The sequence below is a fragment of the Piliocolobus tephrosceles genome, chromosome 16, assembly GCF_002776525.5.
Source record: "Piliocolobus tephrosceles isolate RC106 chromosome 16, ASM277652v3, whole genome shotgun sequence".
NCBI lineage: Eukaryota > Metazoa > Chordata > Mammalia > Primates > Cercopithecidae > Piliocolobus > Piliocolobus tephrosceles.
Window position 1 is genome coordinate 53,742,543 of NC_045449.1, and position 24,055 is coordinate 53,766,597.

Sequence of the window (24,055 nt, forward strand, 5' to 3'; positions counted from 1 at the left end):
AAGCTGAGGCAGGAGGGTCACCTGAGCTCAGGCACTCGAGACCAGCCTAGGCAACATAGTTACCAACACAGGCAACAAAGACCAGCCTCCTCTCTATTAAAAAGTAAATTTAGGCCAGGCATGGTGGCTCATACCTGTAACCCCAGCACTTTGGAAGGCTGAGGCAGATGGATCACTTGAGGTCAAAAGTTCAAAACCAGCCTGGCCAACATGGCAAAATCCTGTCTCTACTAAAAATACAAAAATTAGCCAGGCATGGTGGCGGGCACCTCTAATCCCAGCTACTCAGGAGGCTGAGGCAGGACAATTGCTTGAACCTGGGAGGTGGAGGTTGCAGTGAGCCGAGATTGCACCACTGTACTCCAGCCTGGGCAAAAGGGCAAGACTTTGCTTGGAGAAATGTAAATAAATATACTCTGCCCTAATGACTGCAAAAGTTAGAGAAACCAAAGAGGGACTCCACAGATTTAAACAACGAAAGCCACAACCTAATAGTCTACCTACTCAAAGGCTAGCTATATTTAGTCAAGCATTAGGTAATGCATCAGTTGTTCCCTTGATCACTTATACCCGTAACAGCTAGCAACAAATATTCACAACAGTGTGGTGGAAAAGTTGGTTATACTTAAATAGTATTTGAAAATTTAAGTACTTAAGTACACTTGAGTTTGTGGGGTTTCGAGGTTTGTTTTTTGGGGGAAAGTACTATTTTTCACATTTGCACAACATCACTGCAATAACAATTCCGCTTTATTCTTTCTCACACAAAGTGTAAATGATTGAGGCTAGAAATAAAAGTTATTTTTTTAAAAAAAGAGAATGTTGCCAGGCTCAGTGGCTCACGGCTATAATCCCCGCACTTTGGGAGGCCGAGATGGGCAGATCACCTGAGGTCAGGAGTTGGAGACCAGCCTGGCCAACATGGTAAAACCCCGTCTCTACTAAAATTGCAAAAATTGGCCGGGCACAGTGGCTCACGCCTGTAATCCCAGCACTTTGGGAGGCCAAGGTGGGCAGATCACAAGGTCAAGATATCCAGACCATCCTGGCCAATACAGTGAAACTCCGTCTCTACTACAAATACATAAAAAATTAGCTAGGCATAGTGGCGCCCGCCTGTAGTCCCAGCTACTCAAGAGGCTGATGCAGGAGAATCGCTTGAACCCAGGAGGCGGAGGTTGCAGTGAGCTGAGACTGTGCCACTGCACTCCAGCCTGGTGACAGAGTGAGACTTTGTCTCAAAAAAAAAAAAAAAAAAAACTACAAAAATTAGCCGGGTGTGGCGGTGAGCCGCTGCAATCCCAGCTACTTGGGAGGCTGAGGCAGGGAGAATGGCTTGAACCCGGGAGGCAGAGGTTGTGGCGAGCCAAGATCGTGCCAAAAAGAAAAAAAAAAAAAATGTCAAATTCAGCCCTAAACACCATGGCAACTGCTGTCCAAAGGATAATAATCATACTTTGCAACTGCAAAGTTTCAATCTTTGGCTAAATTTTTGCCAAAAAAAATCAAGAACAGGATGTCGGGGCCTAAACAAAGGAGCATAAAAAATTAACTGGCCAGGCACCATAGCTCACACCTGCAATCCCAGCACACTGGGAGGCCGAAGTGGACAGATCACCTGAGGTCAGGAGTTCGAGAACAGCCTGGCCAACATGGTAAAACCCCATCTCTACTAAAAATACAAATACAGGCTGGGAACGGTAGCTCATTGACTACAATTCCAGCACTTTGGGAGGCCGAGGCGGGAGGATCATCTGAGGTCGGGAGTGCAAGACCAGCCTGACCAACATGGAGAAACCCTATCTCTGCTAAAAATACAAAACTAGTCCAGCATGGTGGTGCATGCCTATAATCCCAGCTCCTCAGGCTAAAGCAGGAGAATCGCTTGAACCTGGAAGGTGGAGGTTGTGGTGAGCTGAGATCACGCCATTGCACTCCAGCCTTGGCAACCAGGTGAAACTCCATCTCAAAAAAAAATAAAATAGGCTGGGCGCGGTGGCTCACGCCTGTAATCCCAGCAGTTTGGGAGGCCGAGACAGGCAGATCACGAGGTCAGGAGATCGAGACCATCCTGGCTAACACGGTGAAACCCCGTCTCTACTAAAAATACAAAAAATTAGCTGGGTGTGGTGGCAGGTGCCTGTAGTTCCAGCTACTCGGCAGGCAGGAGAATGGCGTGAACCTGTGAGGCAGAGGTTGCAGTGAGCTGAGATTATGCCACTGCACTCCAGCCTGGGCGACAGTGAGACTCTGTCTCAAAAAAATAATAAAAAATAATAAAATAAAATACAAATACAAAAATTAGCCAGGCATGGTGGCAAGTGCCTGTAATCCCAGCTACGCAGGAGGCTGAGGCAGGAGAATCGCTTGAACTCAGGAGGCGGAGGTTGCAGTGGGCCAAGATCGCGCCACTGCACTCCAGCCTGGGTGACAGAGCAAGATTCCATCTCAAAAAAAAGAAAAAGAAAAAAGAAAAAAAATTGATTAACTGTGGAAACCAAAGAGAAGCAAGCATCTTCATCCCAAAGAGGGGGAATCACTGTAAAGAATCAGTCCTTTTCTGCAATTATACAGGCAGTAGGAAAAATAAATAACTCCTACCTCTGTCAATAAACCCTACTTACACAGTCACTGGTCCCTAGGATTTGGCCATCAGGCAAAATGAGCATCCATGACTTCATGGAAACAACCAGTGGGCACCCTGAGAGACTGATCCTCATTCAGCCTACTTGGATGGTTCTTTTGTGGTGCTATGGACAACTAAGGCCACATTTTGGTAAGGCAGGCTTTCCAACTGCCCCAATGATCTTTGAAGCATTCGTTGTGAAGTTCTCATATAACAAAGTTACAGGGAGTAGGTGTTTACATAGCGACTTAAGACTAGTTACTCCTCTAGGTATTTATGAGGGAGACAGCACTGATACCATTTTCAAATGAGGAAACTTATGAACATAGAGTTTGTAGAATTTGTCATAAAGAACGTAAGAGTTTGTAGAATTTGTCATAAAAGCATAACACAACTCATCTCAGAGGGGAGAGCTGAGGAGGAAGTTGAAAGTCTGGTTGAACAGTAGATGAACAACAGACTAAGCAACAAAATGACCAGCTTGGCCTCATCATCAGTATTTGGCCTCTGGCCAAGCCAACCAAGTCAATGGCAGCACACACAGAAATAGAGCTTGGAGTTCCTAATTTTCAGTCCTTCAGTCCTGTGTTTTCTTTAGATAACCAAGAAGCCATTAATATGCCGGTTTTATTCCCAATTTTTTTCTTTTTTTTTTTTTTGAGAGGGAGTCTCACTCTGTGGCCCAGGCTACAGTGCAGTGGCGCGATCTCAGCTTACTGGACCCTCCGCCTCCCGGCTTCATAGCTGGGAGTACAGGCGCCCACCACTGCGCCTGGCTAATTTTTTCTTTCATTTTCTTGAGATGGAATCACGCTCTGTAGCCCAGGCTGGAGTGCAGTGACGTAATCTCGGCTCACCACAACTTCCGCTCCACGCGCCCCCTCCCCCATTTCAAGCGATTCTCCTGCCTCAGCCTCCCAAGTAGCTGGGACTACAGGCGCGCACCACCACACCCAGCTAATTTTTGTATTTTTAGTAGGGACCGGGTTTCACCATGTTTGCCAGGACGGTCTCAATTTCTTGACCTCCTGATCTGCCCGCCTTGGCCTCCCAAAGTGCTGGGATTACAAGCCTGAGCCAGCGCGCCCAGCCTGTTTTTTTTTTTTTTTTGAGACAGGGTTTCAACACATTGGCAAGGCTGGTCTCAAATCCTGACTTTGTGATCCTCCTGCCTTGGCCTCCCAAAGTGCTGGGATCACAGGCGTGAGTCACTGCACCTGGCCTATTCCCAATTTTTCTTAGCAAAGAATGGAAAAGCTTGTGGGTCAACCTTAAGGATAGTAACTTTCATTTACAAATGAGTAACAAATTTCTGCCGCTGGTACTGTATTTGCCATTCAGTAGCATTCAAAAGTTTCACTAGATTACTTTATAATGGAGGATGAATAACAAATGTCTAGGATCCTCCCCCATTAAATTCTTGACAGAAGACTCACAAAGATCATCTTTAAAACCCTTTTCTGCTCCTATGACTAAGTCCCACCAAGTTAGTGAGCTTTTTAAAGCTCACATCTCTTGATCAGTGTAGAGGCAACATGCCATATGTAGGTAAAAAATCAACCCACAGTAGGGATCAAGTGTACTGAAGCTTCAGTTAGGAGTAAGTGGTTCCAGTTTTGGATTGAGGACCCTAGTCAATGATGATCCTATTTTGTAATCCAGTTGTAAGATATCTGGGGAGCAGAGGAAAAAAAGTTAACGCTATGGAGTTGTCACTCCAACTGAAGAAAAATTATTAATAGGAGGAGCAGAACTTCAGTTCTGGAAAACTTTTTTTTTTCTTTTGAGATGGAGTCTTGCTCTGTCGCCCAGGCTGGAGTGCAATGGTGAGAGGCTCACGGCAAACAGTGCCTTCTGGGTTCAAGCGATTCTCCTGCCTCAGCCTCCCGAGTAGCTGGGTTTACAGGCACGCACCACCACACCCGGCTACTTTTGTATTTTTAGTAGAGAAGGGGCTTCACCATGTTGGCCAGGTTGGTCTCAAACTCCTGACCTCAGGTGATCCACCCGCCTCCACCTCCCAAAGAGCTGGGATCACAGGTGTGAGCCAGCATGCTGGGCCAAGTTTTGGAAAACTTTTAGTAAGGCTGAAGGCTTAGGCATGTTTTGACCATTTGTAACTGATAATGACACTCATCACAAGGTATCCACAAAATTCACTGCCAGTCACCCTGCTATGTCAAAGCCTCTCCTACTTCAGAACCTACCTAGCCATAATTTTAACTGACACTTTAGCAACAAAACTTTTATTTGAAGATATCCTTGAGCCACAAATCTCTCTGGATTTAGATTTCAAGCAGTAGAAAATAAGATGGTTTAACCTGCAATTCAGTAAAAGAACTTTACATCAAACTTCAATCTTTAAGAAGCTGCTACAGCTATACTGTAAGGTTAAGAGTTTATTCTTTCAAAGCAGGTCTCCTCATCTCTTAAACGCTATATATATTAAGTAGATAAAAACTGCAATTTCTATTTTGGTAGCATTTAGGATCTACAAAAGTGATCTTTCAATTACTTGGAATTTCAAAATAGAGGTTACCTAGTAACAATGCACCAGTAGAACACAAAATACTCTGATTTTGTTTAGTCTGTGGGGGAAAAAAAATCTTTAAACTGGAAAGATTCTGTAGCCTTACGAAGATCATTACATTGGAATTGGAATTACTGTAGTTCGTTTTTCCCTCTAGGAGGGCAGCCATTTCTCTACAAGTTTTGTAAAAGTTAAGACTCGGATTTCAAAATGCAAGCAGATGTTGATGAAGCATACGAAATGGGCAACTCCATTTCTATTTCGGAGCCGCAGTGACTCCGACTTTGTGCCCCAAGCCTGTAAAGCACAAAACCTCATCCCTTTGGTGTAAACCTTCAAGAGAAGTGGGGCAGCACACTTCACGCTTTTCACCAACAGGCTGGCGACATGCTAGGTCAGGGTGTCCGGGGAATCGGGGCTGAATGGGAGAGATCTTGAGGGCAAGAGCCTCAGAGACCTTCAGGCACCGGGCTCGTGAAGGTTTCCACGTGCCCCTATCTAGCTGGTCCCAGGGGGAATTAGTGGTTGCTACAGTAGTTTAAGAGGGCCGTGGTTTTTCGCACCCCGGGCGGCGAGATGGCGCTTTGGTGTAAGCGAGGTAAGGTGGGTGCACTGGGATCTCCGCTCTCGGAGCCTCCAGTTGACTGCCACGCCGACTTGCGGCCAGACCTGCGACCTCCGCCCTCCCCCGCGGCGCCAGCCTCTGGAATCTGGCGTCGCCCCCACTTCTCCAGTCGAAGTGGGAGTCCCTCTGTGCGGGGCCTCGCCGCCATACCCAGGCCGAATGGGGGTGGGGAGGGAAGTTGGCAGAGCTCGGCCTCAGGATCCGCGCCCCTGTGGAAGGACGGCAGAGGAGAGCCGTTTCACCAGCCTCTCCCCTGCTGGGGTCTCGGGAAACACGCGGTAATCACCGAAGAACCCCGCACTCTGTGAGAGGCGAGGCTGCGAGGTTGCCGGGACATTTTGAGGACCGGGCTCGGCCGGGGAGACTCCAACCTTCACCCTCCCTGGCCCCCGGTCCCACTTCCCGCCTTCTCCCGGCGCCGCCACTTCAGGCAGCCCACTCGGCCCGGCCTCTCCCCGCGCCCGGACCACCCCCCACGGGGTGCTCTCACTGCGCAGCGAGTCCCTCCGCTGCCTCCTCCCAGCCCAAAATGGCGGCGATGGCCGCCGATCTTCTCGTCGCCTTCCTCAAAGGCCAAGGATCCCTCCGCGCGTGCTGCCCCGCCCATCTTAGCCGGATCTCTTTTCTGCCCCGTAAAGATTAACGCCATCAATGAACTCTTTAATTGAGTTCGGAGAAGGCGGGTCCAGTTGTGCCTCCTCACAGTTAATCGTTGCCAAAAGTGAGACTATTGGCAGAAGGCTTAACCAATCAAAGAAGGCAGCGATGCACGCGCGTTCTGTCCCCGCGCAAGGGTAGATGGGTTTTGGAGTTTTGGGTGGGGCTGTTGACGTGACAGGCGCTTGGATCGCTTTTCAGGCTAAAAGAACTACAATCCCCAGCAGGCACCGCGCGTCCAGGCTATCTCCTCCCCCCATCTTAGTGGCCTGAGCGGCTTCACCACAGCTGCTGCAACTGCAGCAAGAGGTAGGGCTGAGGCGTTGGGAATTGCACCGACAGGCAGTCGCACAGAAAGACACACAGATGTAGTGGTGTGCATAGCCCTTGACAGCGAATAGGTCAGTTCCACTTTTGCAAAACCTCTTTCCATGACTCTCTCCCCTCTTCCAAGAAATCCATCCTTATCCCAGTTGGGTTTCCCGCTCAGCTGCATGTAGCGCAAAGACCTCTTTCCCCTTTCCCCTGTTTCCCTTTTTGAGAGGAAGGAGGGAGGCAGGCCATGACCTTAGAGGAAAAGGCCTCAGCACTAGGCTTGGCCCAGGTCCCAGCTGTGCTTCTGGCCTTTGGAGCCCAGCTTGGGGAGAAGGTTGGGGTGCAGGGCTGCATCAAGATTGAGGCCCCTGGAGACAGTGGGAAAGGACTCCTGAGCTTGCTCCATGTTCTCCCGTGGCAGCAGCAGCCCCGCTGCACTCCCAGCCTTCCCAGGCAGTCCTCCTTTTCCCCTTTGGTGGTTGGGAAAACAAAGCTTACACCTGGCTTCCTGGCTGCCAGTCTGGGCCTCGATGACTTCCAGGAGGACAGTACAGGACATGAGCCCTGGTGAGAGACCCGAGGAACAGGACAGGGAAAACGGCTCCTGAATCCCATTTGGCCCCTTGTTGGCTGGAGGTGTGAAAACCAGTGGTGGAGGCAGCCTTCGGGGCCTGCATTTGAGAATAAGGGTATGAAGAGCTGGGGTACAAAATGGCTGCCGCTGCCTGGGCAAACAATTCTGGGCAGCCAGAGTCTTCCTGAGAACGTTCCTTCAGGACTTGGGTTTCTGATGTTGTTCAAAGCAGGTGTCACTAGTTCCAGGTGTCTGCTGAAAGATTTGGAACGGAAGATGATGGCCACTCCGAACCAGACCGCCTGTAATGCAGAGTCACCAGTAGCCCTGGAGGAGGCCAAGGTAAGCCCCTGCCCTCCTGCCCACCCAAGTACCCCGAGCATGGGTCCCACAGCTGAGATGCAAACTTCTTGTCTCAGATATGTTGGTAGATTTGGAAAACCAGTATTTTGATGAGTCCCTACTATGCACTAGGCAATAGGCCGGAATCCCAGTCTATGCTAGCTTATGAAATCTTAGTAACTGGCCGGGTGCGGTGGCTCACACCTGTAATCCCAGCACTTTGGGAGGCCTAGGTGAGTGGATCACCTGAGGTCAGGAGTTCGAGACCAGCCTAACCAACATGACGAAACCCTGTCTCTACTAAAAATGCAAAATTAGCCTGGCATGGTGGTGGTGCATGCCTGTAATCCCAGCTACTTGGGAGGTTGAGGCAGGAGAATCACTTGAACCCACGGGGAAGAGGTTGCAGTGAGCCAAGATCTCTCAATTGCACTCCAGCCTGGGCGTCAGAGCGAGACTCTGTCTCAAAAAAAAAGAAATACTTTCAGGTAGGAAGTATTTCTAATTCCCAGAAGCTAAGGTTCTGAGACCTGAAATACCTGTTCCAGAATCATGCTGTCTACAAGCAACAGACCCAGGGTTTAAACTTAGGGCCTTCTGACAACAGAACATTGCCTTGACCTCAAGTTCAAAGAGGGCATGGAGGGACTGGGTTAAATGTTTGCGTTTTGTCCAGGCCAAGAACCAAGTCTGAAGCAGGAAGAAGAGTTTTTGGTTCATAATTTGGAATAGACCCAGGCAGGCAATTCACTTGAGACCAGGAGTTCAAGACCAGCCTGGCCAACATGGTAAAACCTCATCTCTAGTAAAAATACAAACATTAACTGGGCATGGTGGCACATGCCTGTAATACCAGCTACTCAAGAGGCTGAGGCATGAGAATCACTTGAACCCGGGATGCAGAGGTTGCAGTGAGCTGAGATCACACCACTGCACTTTAGCCTGGGCGACAGAGTGACACTCCATCTCAAAAAAGAAAAAAAAAAAAAAAAAAAAAAAAACAGGCCAGGCGCAGTGGCTCATGCCTGTAATCCTAGCACTTTTGGAGGCTGAGGCAGGTGGATCATCTGAGGTCGAGAGTTCAAGACCAGCCTGGCCAACATGGTGAAACCCTGTCTCTGTTAAAAATACAAAAATTAGATGGGCGTAATGATGGGCGTCTGTAATCCCAGCTACTCAGGAGGCTGAAGCAGAAGAATCACTTGAACCTGTGAAGTAGAGGTTGCAATGAGCTGAGATCGTGCCATTGCACTCCAGCCTGGGCAACAAGAGCAAAACTCTCTCAAAAAAAAAAAAGAAAGAAAGAAAAGAGCTCGAAGCTGGGCGCAGTGGCTCACATCTGTAATCCCAGCACTTTGGGAGGCCGAGGTGGGCGGATCACTTGAGGTCAGGAGTTTGAGACCAGCCTGACCAACATGAAGAAACTCCATCTCTACTAAAAATACAAAAATTAGCCGGGTGTGGTGGCGCATGCCTGTAATCCCAGCTACTTGGGAGACTGAGGCAGGAGAATCGCTTGAACCTGGGAGGCGGAGGTTGCTGTGAACAGAATTTGCACCACTGCAGTCCAGCCTGGGCAACAAGAGGGAAACTCTGTCTTCAAAAAAAAAAAAAAGAGTTCGAGACCAGCCTGGCTAACATGAGGAAACCCCGTCTCTACTAAAAATACAAAAAAATTAGCTGGGCATGGTGGCGGGTGCCTGTAATCCCAGCTACTCAGGAGGCTGAGGCAGGAGAATCGCTTGAAACTGGGAGGCAGAGGTTGCAATGAGCCGAGATCACGCCCCTGCACTCCAGCCTGGGCAACAGAGTGAGACTCCATCTCAAAAAAAAAAAAAAAAAAAAAAACCCTGAAATTAGCCCAGTGTAGCCCAGTGTGGTGGTGCATGCCTGTAATCCCAGCTGCTTGGGAGGCTGAGGCATGAGAATCACTTGAACCCAGGAGGCAGAGGTTGCAGTGAGCTGAGATCACGCCACTGCACCCAACCCTGGGTGATGAAGTCACACTGTCTCAATAAAATAATTTGGAATGGAGGTAGGGGGTTAGGATATAACCCGCAAAAGAGGAGAGAGAAAGATTGTATCAGACCCTCAGAGGATGCCACTTTCCAACTTGGCAACAGGAACCCATGCTTGTTCAGCCCGTGTTCTCTCACTACCTGCCCTTACCCATTCTTTCTTAGTCCATGCCTCCCTATAGATGAGCAGGGAGCTTAGGACAGGGGTCAGAGAGCTTCTGACCCACGCTGCCTAGCCTGTTCCGTGTTTTCTGGATTGACTGAATTTGGAATTCATGACATGTCAGGGCTACAATGTTCAGCCAGGTCACACAGCTTATCTACAGTAGTGGTCATGGTGGTAGAGGGCCAAGTCTTCAGGAGGGAGGCAGTAGGTAGGGCTAGGGGGCTGGGTTTGCTTGGGTGAGGGTGGAGGATCAACAGGGCACTTTTACTGAGGGCTGGAAACATGTGACTGATTGTGCACACCAACAACCACCCTGCCTTGGCATTTCAGTGGCCTTGCCTGTCCCAGGTGGGGCGACAGCTCTATCTCATTTGGCCCAAGCCACTGATGGAGACAAGGGCTATTGCTTATATTTAGTGATCTCCCTGCAGGTGAAGTAACACAACAAACTCCACATACCTACATACCCCATACACATACACAGCCTGACATACCTTCTTTTCCCTGAAATTCTCTTCAGGGTCTGCAAAATACACATGACATATGCCTGGCTTTTAAGGGCTGCGCATACACCACATTCCTCAGTACACATCCTGTGTGCATGGACCCATGCTCACATGTCTCTGAACTGCATTGCATATTATTCAACAACATACCAGTGGTAGTGGTTATTATTAGAAATTGCCCAAACCACAGACTTAGAGCAATTCATTTCCCATCTCCCACACCCAGTACTCCCACCCTTCCCACAATAGAGATAAACTGATGCCCTGAGCCTATACTGTCTTGACAGAACCTTTCTACCTCTTAGATAAGTTCTGGAACTCTCTCACTGCAGACTGGAGGCCAACCCTCCCTCTCCTTGCAGAGGACCTCTTTCCTGCCATTCATTTTGGAGAGTGATGCCAACTACCAACTTCTGCCTGGAATAAATGTTCCATCATTTTATTTTATTTTTTAATTTAATTTAATTTAATTTAATTTAATTAATTAATTTTTTTGAGACAGAGTCTCGCTCTGTTGCCCAGGCTGGAGTGCAGTGGCGAGATCTCGGCTCACTGCAAGCTCCGCTTCCTGAGTTCAAGTGATTCTCTTGCCTCAGCCTCCAGAGTAGCTGGGACTACAGGTGCCTGCCATCACGCCAGGCTAATTTTTGTATTTTTAGTAGAGATGGGGTTTCATCATGTTGGCCAGGCTGGTCTCGATTTCCTGACCTCAAGTGATCCACTCGCCTCTGCCTCCCAAAGTGCTGGGATTACAGGCGTGAGCCACCACGCCCGGCCTAATTTTATTTTTTGAGACAGAGTCTCACTCTGTTGCCCAGGCTGGAGTGCAGTGGCATGATCTTGCCTCACTGCATCCTCCGCCTCCCAGGTTCAAGCGATTCTCCTGCCTCAGCGTCCCGAGTAGCTGTGATTACAGGTGTCCACCACCATGCCCGGCCAATTTTTTTGTATTTTTAGTAGAGATGGGGTTTCGCCATATTGGCCACGCTGGTCTCAAACTCCTGACCTCAGGTGATCTACCAGCCTCGGCCTCCCAAAGTGCTGAGATTACAGGCATGAGCCACCATGACCGACCTGCTACATCTTCTTTATGCCAGAAGGATAGAGAGAGGAGTCTTATTTTTCTGTTTTTTAAAATTATTATTTTTATTTTATTTATTTATTTTTTGAGACTCCAACTCTGTCGCTCAGGCTGGAGTGCAGTGGCGTGATCACAGCTCACCGCAGCCTCAACCTCCCACTTCAGCCTCCTAAGTAGCTGGGATTACAGGTGCTCACCACCATGCCTGGCTAATTTTTTGTAATTTTTGGTAGAGATGGGGTTTCGCCATGTTGCCCAGGCTGGTCTTGAACTCCTGGGCTTGAGCAATCCACCTGCCTCGGCCTCCCAAAGTGCTAGGATTACCAGCATGAGCCACCATGCTCGTCTATAAGTCTTATTTCCCAATATCTTTTGGATCTCCCTATTTTATAAGCTTTAGGCCACTTAACAGATATTTACTGAGCACTGCCCTTGTCCTATGCATAGGAATATAGTGGTGACTTGGACAGACAAGATGCATTCTTACATGAGGAAGACAGATGTTAAATGGCCATATGCTAAATGCTATGTGCTAACTGCGTGACATGATAGAATCACTAGGGAGGGGAGATGGGGAGTCTACTTTAGGTAGGGTGGTCAAGGAGGGGCTCCCTGAGGAAGTGACATTGGAACTAAGCTCTAAAAGGTTAAAAAAAGGTGGCTGGGGGCAGTGGCTCACGCCTGTAATCCTGGTACTTTGGGAGGCTGAGGCAGGTGGATCCCTTGACGTCAGGAGTTTGAGACCAGCCTGGCCAACATGGTGAAACACTGTCTCTACTAAAAATACAAAAAGTTAGCTGGGCATGGTGGTGGGTGCCTGTAATCCCAGCTACTCCGGAGGCTGAGGCAGGAGAATCACTTGAACCTGGAAGGTGGAGGTTGCAGTGAGTTGAGATCGGGCCACTGCACTCTAGCCTCGGCAACAGAGCGAGACTCTTGTCTCAAAAAAAAAAAAAAAAAAAAAAAAGCCCAGGTGTGGTGGCTCACGCCTATAATCCCAGCACTTTGGGAGGCTGAGGTGGGCAGGTTACTTGAGGTCAGGAGTTCCAGACCAGCCTGGCCAACATGGTGAAACCCCATCTGTACTAAAAATACAAAAATTAGCCTGGCATGGTGGTGCACACCTGTAGTCCCAGCTACTCAGGAGGCTGAGGCAGGAGAATCGCTTGAACCGGGGAGGCGGAGGTTGCAGTGAGCCGACATGGCACCACTGCATTCCGGCCTGGGCAACAGAGTGAGACTGTCCCACACACACAAAAATAAAAGATGAAGAAAAAGCCATGCAAGTAGCTGGAAGCAAGATCAGCTACATAATTTGTGGGGCCTAGTGCAAAAGGGCACCTTATTCAAAACTTATTAAAAAGTTAAAGATAGTGGCCGGGTGTGGTGGTGCATGCCTATAGATCCAGTTACTTGGGAGGCTAAGGCAGGAGGATTACTTGAGCCCAGGAGTTTGAGGATGCAGGGAGTTATTATTGCACCACTGCATTCCTGCCTGGGCAATAGAGTAAGACCTTGTCTCTAAAAATAAAAGATCTTTTTTGTTTGTTTGTTTTTGAGATGGAGTCTTGCTCTGTCGCCCAGGCTGGAGTGCAGTGGCGCAATCTCAGCTCATTGCAAGCTCCGCCTCCTGGGTCCATGCCATTCTCCTGCTTCAGCCTCCTGAGTAGCTGGGACTACAGGCGCCCGCCACCACACCTGGCTAATTTTTTTGTATTTTTAGTAGAGATGGGGTTTCACCTTGTTAACCAGGATAGTCTCGATCTCCTGACCTCGTGATCTGCCTGTCGCGGCCTCCCAAAGTGCTGGGATTACAGGCATAAGCCACCTCACCTGGCCTGTTTGTTTTTGAGATGGAGTCTCGCTCTGTCACTCAGGCTGGAGTGCAGTGGTACAATCTTGGCTCACTGCACTTCTGCCTCCCATATTCTCCAGCCTTAGCCTCCTGTGTAGCGGGGATTACAGGCATGCACCACCACACCTGGCTTATTTTTGTATTTTTAGTAGACATAGGGTTTCACCATGTTGGCCAGGCTGGATTCAAACTCCTGACCTCAGGTGATCTGCCCACCTTGGCCTCCCAAAGTGCTGGGGATTACAGGCCTGAGCCACCACGCTGAGCCTAAAAAAACACTTATTTCGGCCAGGCGCGGTGGCTCAAGCCTGTAATCCCAGCACTTTGGGAGGCCGAGACGGGCGGATCACGAGGTCAAGAGATCGAGACCATCCTGGCTAACACGGTGAAACCCCGTCCCTACTAAAAAATACAAAAAAAAACTAGCCGGGCGAGGTGGGGGGTACCTGTAGTCCCCGCTACTCAGGAGGCTGAGGCAGGAGAATGGCGTAAACCCGGGAGGCAGAGCTTGCAGTGAGCTGAGATCCGGCCCCTGCACTCCAGCCTGGGCGACAGAGCAAGAGACTCCGTCTCAAAAAAAAAAAAAAAAAAACTTATTTTAGGCCGTGCGCAGTGGCTCACTCCTGTAATCTCAGCACTTTGGGAGGCCAAGGCGGATGGATCACCTGAGGTCAGGAGTTCGAGACCAGGCTGGCCAACATGGTGAAACCCTGACTCTACTAAAACTACAAAAAATTAGCCGGGCGTGGTGGCACATGCCTGTGATCCCAGCTACATGGAGGCTGAGGCTGGAGAATTCCGGAGGAAGAGGTTGCAGTGAGCTGAGATTGCGCCATTGCACTCCAGCCTGGGTGACAAGGAGACTCCGTCTCAAAAAATGAAATAAAATAAGGGTTTTTAAAAATAATATGTTTAAGACAAGGACAGCACGAAGCCAGGTGTGAGGCCTCTGTGGAACTTAACAGGTCACCTGCCCATGAAGCCAGCTGTGTTTGAAAGTCAGGCTTTCTGGGAAGAGGGAAGAGCCAGTGGCATTTGGGCTTCTGATCAAGCAAATGCATCAAGATCCATCTTCTATCCCAGTTTTCTTCTCCTACTTTACTCATTTGGACAGTATTTATGGAACTCCTACTCAGTGCCAGGTATTATTCTAGGCATTGAAATTACAGAGTGAAACACACAGGCAAAATTCCTGCTGTCACCATGAGTTTACTTGGGGAAGGCTGGGGGACAGACAGTAGACAGGTCACTTTGTAAACAAATGGTTGCAAAAGGGTGAGGGGCTAAGAGTGACCAAGTTAGCTGAGTGTGGGAAGGCTGGCTTCAAACTGGGTAGAGAGGGAAGGGTTCCACCTCCAAGGACAGGCTGTCTGATCCATCCTTCCTCCTCCCTCTCTTTAGACCTCTGGTGCCCTGGGGCGCCCCCAAATACCCCCTGGGCCTCATGATTCTGGTGGTTCCCTGCCCCTGACACCCCGGATGGAGAGCCACTCAGAGGATGAAGATCTTGCTGGGGCTGTCGGTGGCCTGGGCTGGAACAGTAGGAGTCCCCGGACCCAGAACCCAGGGGGCTGCTCAGCGGAGGCTGTGCTGGCCCGGAAGAAACACCGTCGGCGGCCGTCGAAGCGCAAACGGCACTGGCGACCCTACCTGGAGCTGAGCTGGGCTGAGAAACAACAGCGGGATGAGAGGCAGAGCCAGAGGGCCTCCCGGGTCCGCGAGGAGATGTTCGCCAAAGGTCAGCCTGTGGCCCCCTACAACACCACCCAGTTCCTAATGAATGACCGAGACCCGGAGGAGCCCAACTTGGATGTGCCCCATGGGATCTCCCACCCAGGTTCCAGTGGGGAGAGTGAGGCAGGGGACAGTGATGGGCGGGGCCGAGCGCATGGTGAATTCCAGCGGAAGGACTTCTCTGAGACTTACGAGCGCTTCCACACCGAGAGCCTGCAGGGCCGCAGCAAGCAGGAGCTGGTGCGAGACTACCTGGAGCTGGAGAAGCGGCTGTCGCAGGCAGAGGAGGAGACTAGGAGGCTGCAGCAGCTGCAGGCGGGTACTGGCCAGCAGTCCTGCCGCCAGGTGGAGGAGCTGGCTGCCGAGGTCGAGAGGCTCCGGACTGAGAACCAGCGGCTTCGGCAGGAGAACCAGATGTGGAACCGAGAGGGCTGCCGCTGTGATGAGGAGCCGGGTACCTAAGGGTGCCTCCCAGCCTGGTGGACCCAAGGAGAAGGTCCCATTTTGTGCACACTCAGGCCAGTTGGGTCTCAAGGAGGCAGGTGGCAGATGAAAACCACCGTCAACACCCTTTGCCCCCTGAGAACAGCTAAATGGGTTCAGACTCCCACCTCCCCGTTTCCACAGTTGGCTCTTTCGTGTCATCTTACTCTTTACAGAGAAATTAAATGGTCTTGGTGGGACCAAATGGGAGTGTCTAGGATTGATTTCACTAGGGCTGTTGTGAGAACCAAAACATTTGCCCCAGCGAGGTCTGAGTGGGGTCCCAGTCCCCACTGCCCCACGCCTGGCAGGACAGCAGACCTCTGGATAGGGACCTCCCAAGTTCTCCAGGATACCTGAATCCTGCTCTGTGGGTGTTGGAGCAATCAGACTGCACCAAAGCTTTTCTAGGTGGGAGGGAACTCCGTCAGGAGCCCCCAGTTTCGGCCAGAAACTGAAGCTCAAGATACCAGATCGCTGTGAGGAGTGGTGAGCTTTCCCTAGAGGAGAGAACAGGGGTTTTTGGAGAAGACCCAGGCCCAGGGGTTCCTTCAGAGTTTGCTGCTGAGCTCCCTGTATTCTCCTCATAGTTTAAAGGCTGGACTAGACGGGTTCTGGGTGCCTTGTGCCTCCTTGTTCTTGACAGCCTCCAACCCCGACCCCTCTCAGCAGGGGCTTGGGCCTGAGGTTAGTCATCATGTGTTTTTGTTTGTCCCTTACCTCCCAAGGGTACTAAGGGAGGTGCTCTCCTGGTGGAAAATAAAGTCAAGAGACAGAGGGGGACAGCACATGGGTCCCCAGCAGAGCAGAGCAGCCTGGGTCTCCTGGTGCCTGCCATGCGTCTGTGCGTCTTGCTCCTCTCAGCCTCATCATGTGGGTGTGAATTCCCTCTGAAGTGTGTGAGGCCCTCGCCTGTCTGTGCATCAGAGACAGCTGGGTCAGCCTGGGTAAGGCAGATACCACCAGCCAGCGTCGGGTTCTGAGACAAGCTCACTCACCCCCTGACACTCAGACCCACCCTTCCCCAGGCACCCTGTCTCTTCCATCCCTTCCTGGTGCCCTTGCAGGCTAGTGTTGGGTGTCAGGCAGCAATGAACATGGATAACTAGTGGTGGTGGAGGAAATTAGTCAACTCACCAGTGAGCCAGTGCTGGCTGTGCCACCAGGCAAGGGGAGGGGCAGAGGCCTGGCTGCCCAGCCTGGCTTCTCTTCCAGGCCCTCATCTTGACAGGCCACATTGGGCAAGATGAGGCTCAGCCCAGGAGCTGCTGGGGATGGAAATGTTGATGAAATCTTGCGTGTTGCCAGGACAACTTTCATTTCTATCCTGCCACACCCAGGCCTGGCCAGAGCCTCCTACAATGAAACACATAACAGATTCTAGGAACGCATGGGTTTCAAGAGAAAGCAAAATTCCATCCTGGGAGACCTGCCCCTAGAACCCTGGGTCCTCAGACGGCTCAGTCAGGAAGGGCAGCAGGAATGATCATCCCCACTTTGCAGATGGGAAACTGAAGGCTTAGCGAGGAAGTGGCTTTTCGGATTCCAGGAGAGCCTCTGGAGGCCTGCCTGCCCCTGTGGGGTGCTGTGGGGTGCTAGCCTGGGACCCAGAGGCCCCTTGGCATTTGCTGGCAGCCTCCCAGCTGCATTCCTCAGCATGGAGCCTGAGGGAGAGAGGAGGCCTGGGACAAAGGTGGACAAAGGTTGTTTACCGGGAGGTGCCTCTGTGTGTGTGTGTGTGTGTGTGTGTGTGTGTCTAGGAAGTGAGAGAAGATTCCAGAGGGCTGCTGGAGTGTCGGGGGAGGGGTGTGGGTGAGGGTGCTGGGGGCGCATTGTGGGCTGGTCGTGCCAGGGAGGGGCAGGTGAAGAGTCTGGCCCTTCTTGGCCCAGAAGCTGCAGAGCCTGGAGGGAGGAAAGCTACCAGCTGCTCCCCCAACATCCCCCTTCACATAAAAGGCTGAAGGGCGCAAATAGGGCAGCACCTCGGTGGGTTAATTCCCGCACCCCCGCCTTACCCTGCTGGAGGGCGGGTGGGGCAAGAAGAGAACAAAGGAGAGGATGCGAGCGGAGCCGGGAGTGTGGGAGGGCCTGAACCCAAATGGGAGGCGTCCGTGAAGAGGGTCCCTGCCCGCCCCTCCCCCCGTCTGGCTCCCTGATTCCTGGGTAAGGGGTGTGCAGGGAGGAGATCGTCCTGGGGCCAGAGCTGGGGCTTAGCACTGGAGAGAACTGGCTCAGCTGTGGGTGGGAGCCAGGCCTGAGTCCCTTGGTGCCCCGCCCCCTTTGCCACTTCCAGTTGTTCCCACACCTGCTGCTTGGTCTTGAAGCCTGGGCCTCCACTCCGCCCACTGCAATGGTAGAAGCTCCAGTTTACGAGACACCCCTACCCCCACATCACACGCCCTAACTGGGGAAGCTGGGCTTGGACACAGCCTCCCTGGGCCTCTCCAGAGCTGCCCTCACGCCCTGTGCTTTCTGGGACCCTCTTGGTCAACTGGGCCGGGGGAGGGAAGCGCAGAGAACAGATGTTTCATGGGAGTGGCTGTTGAAGCCTCCCACCACCCCTGCCCAGCCTGGCTTAGGATCCCTTTTTCTTCCCCGGCAGGAACTCCCCGACCCCAGGTGAAAACTCCTGTGCCCAGTGGACAGACCCTGCCTGCAGTAGGGTCAGGGAATGAGGGAGAGGGGTGGGCGGAGGTTGGTGAGGTGGAGCAGGAGGAAGCTGCCAGGGAGTGGGGAAGGGGGTCCACAGGGAAGTAACGGTATTGGGGGGAAAGGTGGCCAGGTCCCATTGCCCCTGTTGGGAACAGGCAAGTGTGGCACTGGCCCTTTAAGTGGGGGTGCCAGTTAGTGCCCTCCCCCAACCAACCCAATTCATAGGCACACTGAGCATGTGCAGGGGCTGTGCATGTGGGGAGGAGAGGGGAGGGGAGGGGAGGGGAGAGGGGGCATACATTCCGGAGGGAGCTTCTCATCCCCCTACTTCCGGTAGCTGCCCCCACTTCTCCTTCCTGGGTCTGACAAAGGAGCCCATGGTGCTCACCCAATCCCTTCCCCCACCCCAGGCCCCAGGGGGTGCTGCCCTCTGCAAGTGCTGAAGCTGTCATGGGTGCTGGCCAGGCCCTCTCTACCCTGGGGAGTCTCCTGGCCGCCTGGAGGTGGCACACACGTAGCCCAGTGCCAGCCTCACTTCCCTGGTGTGGGCGGCAGCGAATCTTCCTGCTGCCTACGTGTTCCATTTCATTCCATTGGTGCCAGGGTTTTTAAAAGAACCATCCACCTGTGATGCCACTTTGAAAGTGAAACAGCTCAAAGGATGCAGGCCCTACCCCCCACCAGGACCTTCCAGTCAGAGAGGAAGCAAACAGCCCAGAGGCTGCAAGGGCCTTCCCTGAATCCCGCTCCTTCTGCTTCTCCCCTGCTGGCCAAGGGATCAAAGTCAGCTTCCTCCAGACTACCTTCACCTGCAGCCTGGGACCCTCCCTCGAACCTTTCCACCACCTCAACCTTACCTGTTTCTGCCAAGTCTTCCCCTCTCCCAGCCCTCAGCCCTTCCTGTTACCTCCCTACCCCTTTAGCACTTGTCCACTTTTAGCTACTGGTACCATTATTTTTCTTTTTTCTTTCTTTCTTTTTTTTTTTTTGGAGACAGAGTCTCACTGTTGCTCAGGCTGGAGTGCAGTGGTACGATCTCAGCTCACTACAACCTCTGTCCCCACTGAGTTCGAGCAATTCTCCGGCCTCAGCCTCCGGAGTAGCTGGGATTACAGGCGCCTGCCACAATGCCCAGCTTGTTTTTGTATTTTTAGTAGAGACGGGTTTTCACCATGTTGGCCAGGCTGGTCTTGAACACTTCTGACCTCAGGTGATCTGCCTCCCAAAGTGCTTGGATTATAGGCGTGTGCCACCGTACCCACCCTATTTTTCATTCTTTTTTTGTTTGTTGTTTGGTTTTTGAGACGCAGTTTCACTCTTGTTGCCCAGGCTGGAGTGCAATGGCGCAATCTCGGCTTACTGCAACAACCTCTGCTTCCCAGGTTCAAGCAATTCTCCTGCCTCAGCCTCCCATGTGGCTGAGTATAGGTGCCCGCCACCATGCCCAGCTAATTTTTATATTTTTAGTAGAGACGGAGTTCACCTTGTTGGCCAGGCTGGTCTCAAAAACTCCTGACCTCAGGTGATCTGCCCATCTCGGCCTCCCAAAGTGCCAGGATTACAGGCCTGAGCCACTGCACCCAGCCTATTTTTCATTCTTGAAGTTAAATTTACATGCCAAGAAATCAACCCTTTGAAAGTGAACAAAGGCCAGGCGTGAGTGGCTCATGCCTGTAATCCCAGCACTTTGGGAGGCTGAGGTGGGCGGATCACCTGAGGTCAGGAGTTTGACACCAGCCTGGCCAACAGGGTGAAACCCCATCTCTACTAAAAAATATAAAAATTAGGTCGGGCACACTGGCTCACGGCTGTAATCCCAGCACTTTGGGAGGCCGAGGCGGTAGATCACGAGGTCAGGAGTTTGAGACCAGCCTGACCAACATGGTGAAATCCTGTCTCTACTAAAAATACAAAAATTAGCTGGGCGTGGTAGTGGGCACCTGTAATCCCAGCTACTCAGGAGGCTGAGGCAGGAGAATCACTTGAACCCGGGAGGCGGAGGTTGCAGTGAGCCGAGATGGCACCACTGCACTCCAACCTGGGCGACAGAGTGAGACTCCATCTCAAAAAAAAAAAAAAAAAAGAAAGAAAAAAAGAAAAAAAATTAGTTGGGCGTGGTGGCATGCGCCTGTAATCCCAGCTACTTAGGAGGCTGAGGCAGGAGACTCTCTTGAATCCAGGAGGCAGAGGTTGCAGTGAGCTGTGATCACACCACTGCACTCCAACCTGGGCAACAGAGCGAGACTCCTTTTCAAAAAAAAAGAAAAGAAAAAAGTGAACAAGGCCGGGGCGTGGTGGCTCACACTTGTAATCCCAGCACTTTGAGAGGCCCAAGTGGGAAGATTGCTTGAGCCCAAGAGTTTGAGACCAGCCTGGCAACATGGTGAGACCCTGTCTCTACCAAAAAACAGGCAAACAAACAAAACAGGTGTGTTGGTACACATCTGTAGTCCCAGCTACTCAGGAACCTGAGGTGGAAGGATTGCTTAAACTCAGGAGGTCAAGGATACAGTGAGCCGTGATTGTGTCACTGCACTCCATCCTGGGTGACAGTGAGACCTTGCCTCACAAAAAAAAACAAAAAAAAACTGGTCTCAGTGGCTCATGCCTGTAATCCCAGCACTTCAGGAGGCTGAGGCGGGTAGATCACAAGGTGGGGGGATGGAGATCATCCTGGCCAATGTGGTGAAACCCTGTCTCTACTAAAACTACAAAAAATTAGCAGGGCATGGTGGCACGTGCTGAGGCAGGAGACTCGCTTGAACCCAGGTGGCGGAGATTGCAGTGAGCCAAGATTGCGTCACCGCACTCCAGCCTAACAACAGAACGAGACTCCATCTCAAAACAAACAAACAAACAAAACAAAAATGTGAACAACTCAGTGGCATTTAGTACATATTCATGATGTGTGCAACTGCCACTTCTAGTTTCAAACATTATCACTCCGAAAGGAAACCTCGTACCCATTAAGCATTTACTCCCCATTCCCTCCTTCCCTCGCCTGGCAGCCACCAATCTGCTTTCTGTTTCTATAGGTTTTCTCATTCTGGATATGCTGGTGGTAAAGCCACGAGGGGAAAACTCTCTGGTCTCCTGTTGTCTGTACCTGAAACGCACAGACTCCCTGAGGGTGCTGCTGTAGAGGGAGCACTGGACCAGGAGTCCTGAGCCCTGTGATCCATCCCAGTTCTGCTTCTCACTCAGGGGCTCTTTTTCTTAATTTGTTTCAGGGGTTGGGAGGTGGCCTCAGGCCAGTCTAGGATCCTGCATCCTCCATGATCCATCCCTGGCCAGGGGGCTTCTACCTGGAACAATGCTGCCTGGCCTACCACCCCTTTGACCTCCTGCCTCCTCCCTGTGAGTCCAGGGAGTGGAGGTGGAGCCAGGGGACAGTGTGATTAATACTGTGGGGTTTAGGGTAAGACACAGGAGATGAAGAAACTTGAGCTCAGAGAGGTTGAGAAACTTGCCCAAGGCCACACAATTCCTGCCATACTGGAGCCATAGCCGGTTCTCTGATTGTAGTTTGAGCCCTTGACCACCTTCGTCTCCTATCTTCAAAGAGATAAAGTAAATTAAAGCCTTAGCCAAGTGCCAGCTGTGTGGGAGGTGTGCTCAGATGGAAGCAGCTATACATTTTACGACTTTCAGGACATTGTGTAATCATGAGTAGCTCCATTACAAGGTGGTTCTTGGGAGTTCTCACTGTCTCCCTCCCTTAACTTTTTTTTTTTTGAGACAGAGTCTCGCTATGTTGCCAGGCTGGAGTACAGTGGCGCGATCTCGGCTCACTGCAACCTCCTACTCCCTGGTTCAAGCAATTCTTCTGCCTCGGCCTACCGAGTAGCTGAGATTACAGGCACAGGCCACCGTGCCCAGCTAATTTTTGTATTTTTAGTAGAGACGGGGTTTCACCATGTTGGCCAGGATGATCTCCATCTCCTAACCTCGTGATTTGCCCACCTCAGCCTCTCAAAGTGTTGGGATTACAGGCATAAGCCATCGCGCCCGGCCCTCCCTCCCTTAACTTTGGAGCAGGTTTCCTCTCTGCCTTCTCTACCAGCTGCTCTAGGAGGACAGTTTTTTCTTTTTTCTTTATTTTTTTTTTTGAGACGGAGTCTCGCTCTGTCGCCCAGGCTGGAGTGCAGTGGCGCGATCTTGGTACACTGCAAGCTCCGCCTCCCAGGTCCACACCATTCTCCTGCCTCAGCCTCCTGAGTAGCTGGGACCACAGGCACCTGCCTCCACGCCCGGCTAATTTTTTGTATTTTTAGTAGAGACAGAGTTTCACCATGTTAGCCAGGATGGTCTCTATCTCCTGACCCCATGATCCACCTGCCTCGGCCTCCCAAAGTGCTGGAATTACAGGCGTGAGCCACCACGCCTGGCCTTTTCTTTTCTTTTTTTTTTATTGAGACAGAGTCTCGCTCCATTGCCCAGGCTGGAGTGCAGAGGCGCAATCTCCACTCACTGCAATCTCCACCTCCTGAGTTCAAGCAATTCTCCTGTCTCAGCCTCCTGAGTAGCTGGGACTACAGGCATCTGCCACCATGCCTGGCTAATTTTTGTATTTTTAGTGGAAACAGGGTTTTACCTCGTTGGTCAGGCTGATCTCAAACTCCTGACCTCAGGTGATCCACCCGCCTCGGCCTCCCAAAGTGCTGGGATTACAGGCATGAGCCACTGCGACAGGATGAGGACAGCCTTTGTGGGGAGTGGGAGGGAGCCCTGGACCCTGAGCCCTTCAGGCAAGTGGGTGTGTGGGAAGCACTGTTTTTCTTTCCCCTCAAATAAGGAGAGATTTTATTGTTCTTCCCCGCATCCCTTCAAGCTGTATTTATCCATATTTTCATGGCTCAACCTCCACCCTTGCCCCTCAAACAGGAAGTCTTTTATGGAGCCAAAGAAAGGAGGGGACTGCTCAGGCCTGGCCTGTCAGGGGGACAGGCTGCACAGCTGACACCCAGTTGGCCACTGTGTCCCGGCGGCTTGTAAGCATGGACATTCCAGAGACCACCTGCCCCAGAAGCCCCCTCTATACCCCATTTAAGATGGAAAACCCCAGAGGAGCCCTCAAGGCACCTGCTGTGTCCTGCCTCAGGGCTCAGCCATGTGGTGACTGCTTTGCCACAGTTCAAGGACCTGGACAGGCTCCCTCCTGGCCTGAGCCTTGAGCCGAGCCCTGTGGCCACCAGGCTGGCAAGTTCCCAGCCTGAGGACCGTGGAGGCCCCAGGCCCCGCATCCTTCCGGGCTTGACCTCCATGCCTTTGCTTCTCAGTGCCAGCCAGCTGTTTCCTTCTTGAGCCTCTGAGAAAGAGGATTTTTTTTTTTTTTTTTTGAGACGGAGTCTCGCTCTGTCTCCCAGGCTGGAGTGCAGTGGCGCAATCTTGGCTCACCGCAAACTCTGCCTCTCGGGTTCACGCCATTGTTCTGCCTCAGCTTCCCAAGTAGCTGGGACTACAGGCGCCCGCTACTATGCCCAGCTAATTTTTTTGTATTTTTAGTAGAGTCGGGGTTTCACCGTGTTAGCCAGGATGGTCTCAATCTCCTGACCTCGTGATCCGCCCGCCTCGGCCTCCCAAAGTGCTGGGATTACAGGTGTGAAGCTACTGCGCCTGGCCAGTCATTTTCAAGTGTGCAATTCATGCCGGGCTGACCAGGTGAGTCTTGAACTCCTGACCTCAGGTGATCCACCCGCCTCAGCCTCCCACAGTGCTGGGATTACAGGCATGAGCCACCGCATCCAGCCTATTTTTTAAAACTCCTATCTGTACCAGATCTTCTACTTTTTTGGAAGCCTTTCCCTATGACTGCCTTCCTGCTGCTTTCCATCTTGCCAGAGTCCAGCTTCCCTCCCTTTGTAGAACTCCTATGTTCAATAAATCATTGC

At 51.5% G+C, this 24,055-nt stretch overlaps 1 protein-coding gene and 1 long non-coding RNA gene across 10 annotated transcripts; one reads left to right on the plus strand and one right to left on the minus strand.

The window, feature by feature from the left end:
• Nucleotides 1–4,981: 4,981 nt before the first annotated feature.
• HEXIM2 (HEXIM P-TEFb complex subunit 2) lies at nt 4,982–15,722 on the plus strand. 9 transcript variants are annotated; one of them, XM_023191344.2, is made up of 3 exons: nt 4,982–5,754; nt 7,560–7,669; nt 14,697–15,722. In XM_023191344.2, exons 1-3 carry the CDS (start codon nt 5,733–5,735, stop codon nt 15,489–15,491), a joined length of 927 nt encoding a protein of 308 aa, XP_023047112.1. In that variant the 5' UTR covers nt 4,982–5,732; the 3' UTR covers nt 15,492–15,722. The 9 variants fall into 9 exon arrangements, with proteins under 9 accessions (XP_023047112.1, XP_023047115.1, XP_023047113.1 ...); XM_023191347.2 differs by having other exon boundaries at nt 4,988–6,839; nt 7,557–7,669; XM_023191345.2 differs by having other exon boundaries at nt 4,988–6,839.
• Nucleotides 14,485–17,171, minus strand: LOC111525779. The gene is made up of 2 exons (XR_002726197.1): nt 16,650–17,171; nt 14,485–16,012 (listed from the first exon to the last, which is right to left on the minus strand). It is a non-coding gene; the product is annotated as an uncharacterized LOC111525779 (long non-coding RNA).
• Between the last annotated feature and the right edge of the window lie 6,884 nt (nt 17,172–24,055).

Coding starts and splice junctions, on each gene's coding strand:
- HEXIM2 (XM_023191341.3), top strand. CDS start 7,445: ATGAAGAGCTGGGGTACAAAATGGCTGCCGCTGCCTGGGCAAACAATT. Junction 7,670..14,696: donor TAGCCCTGGAGGAGGCCAAG/GTAAGCCCCTGC, acceptor CCCTCTCTTTAG/ACCTCTGGTGCCCTGGGGCG.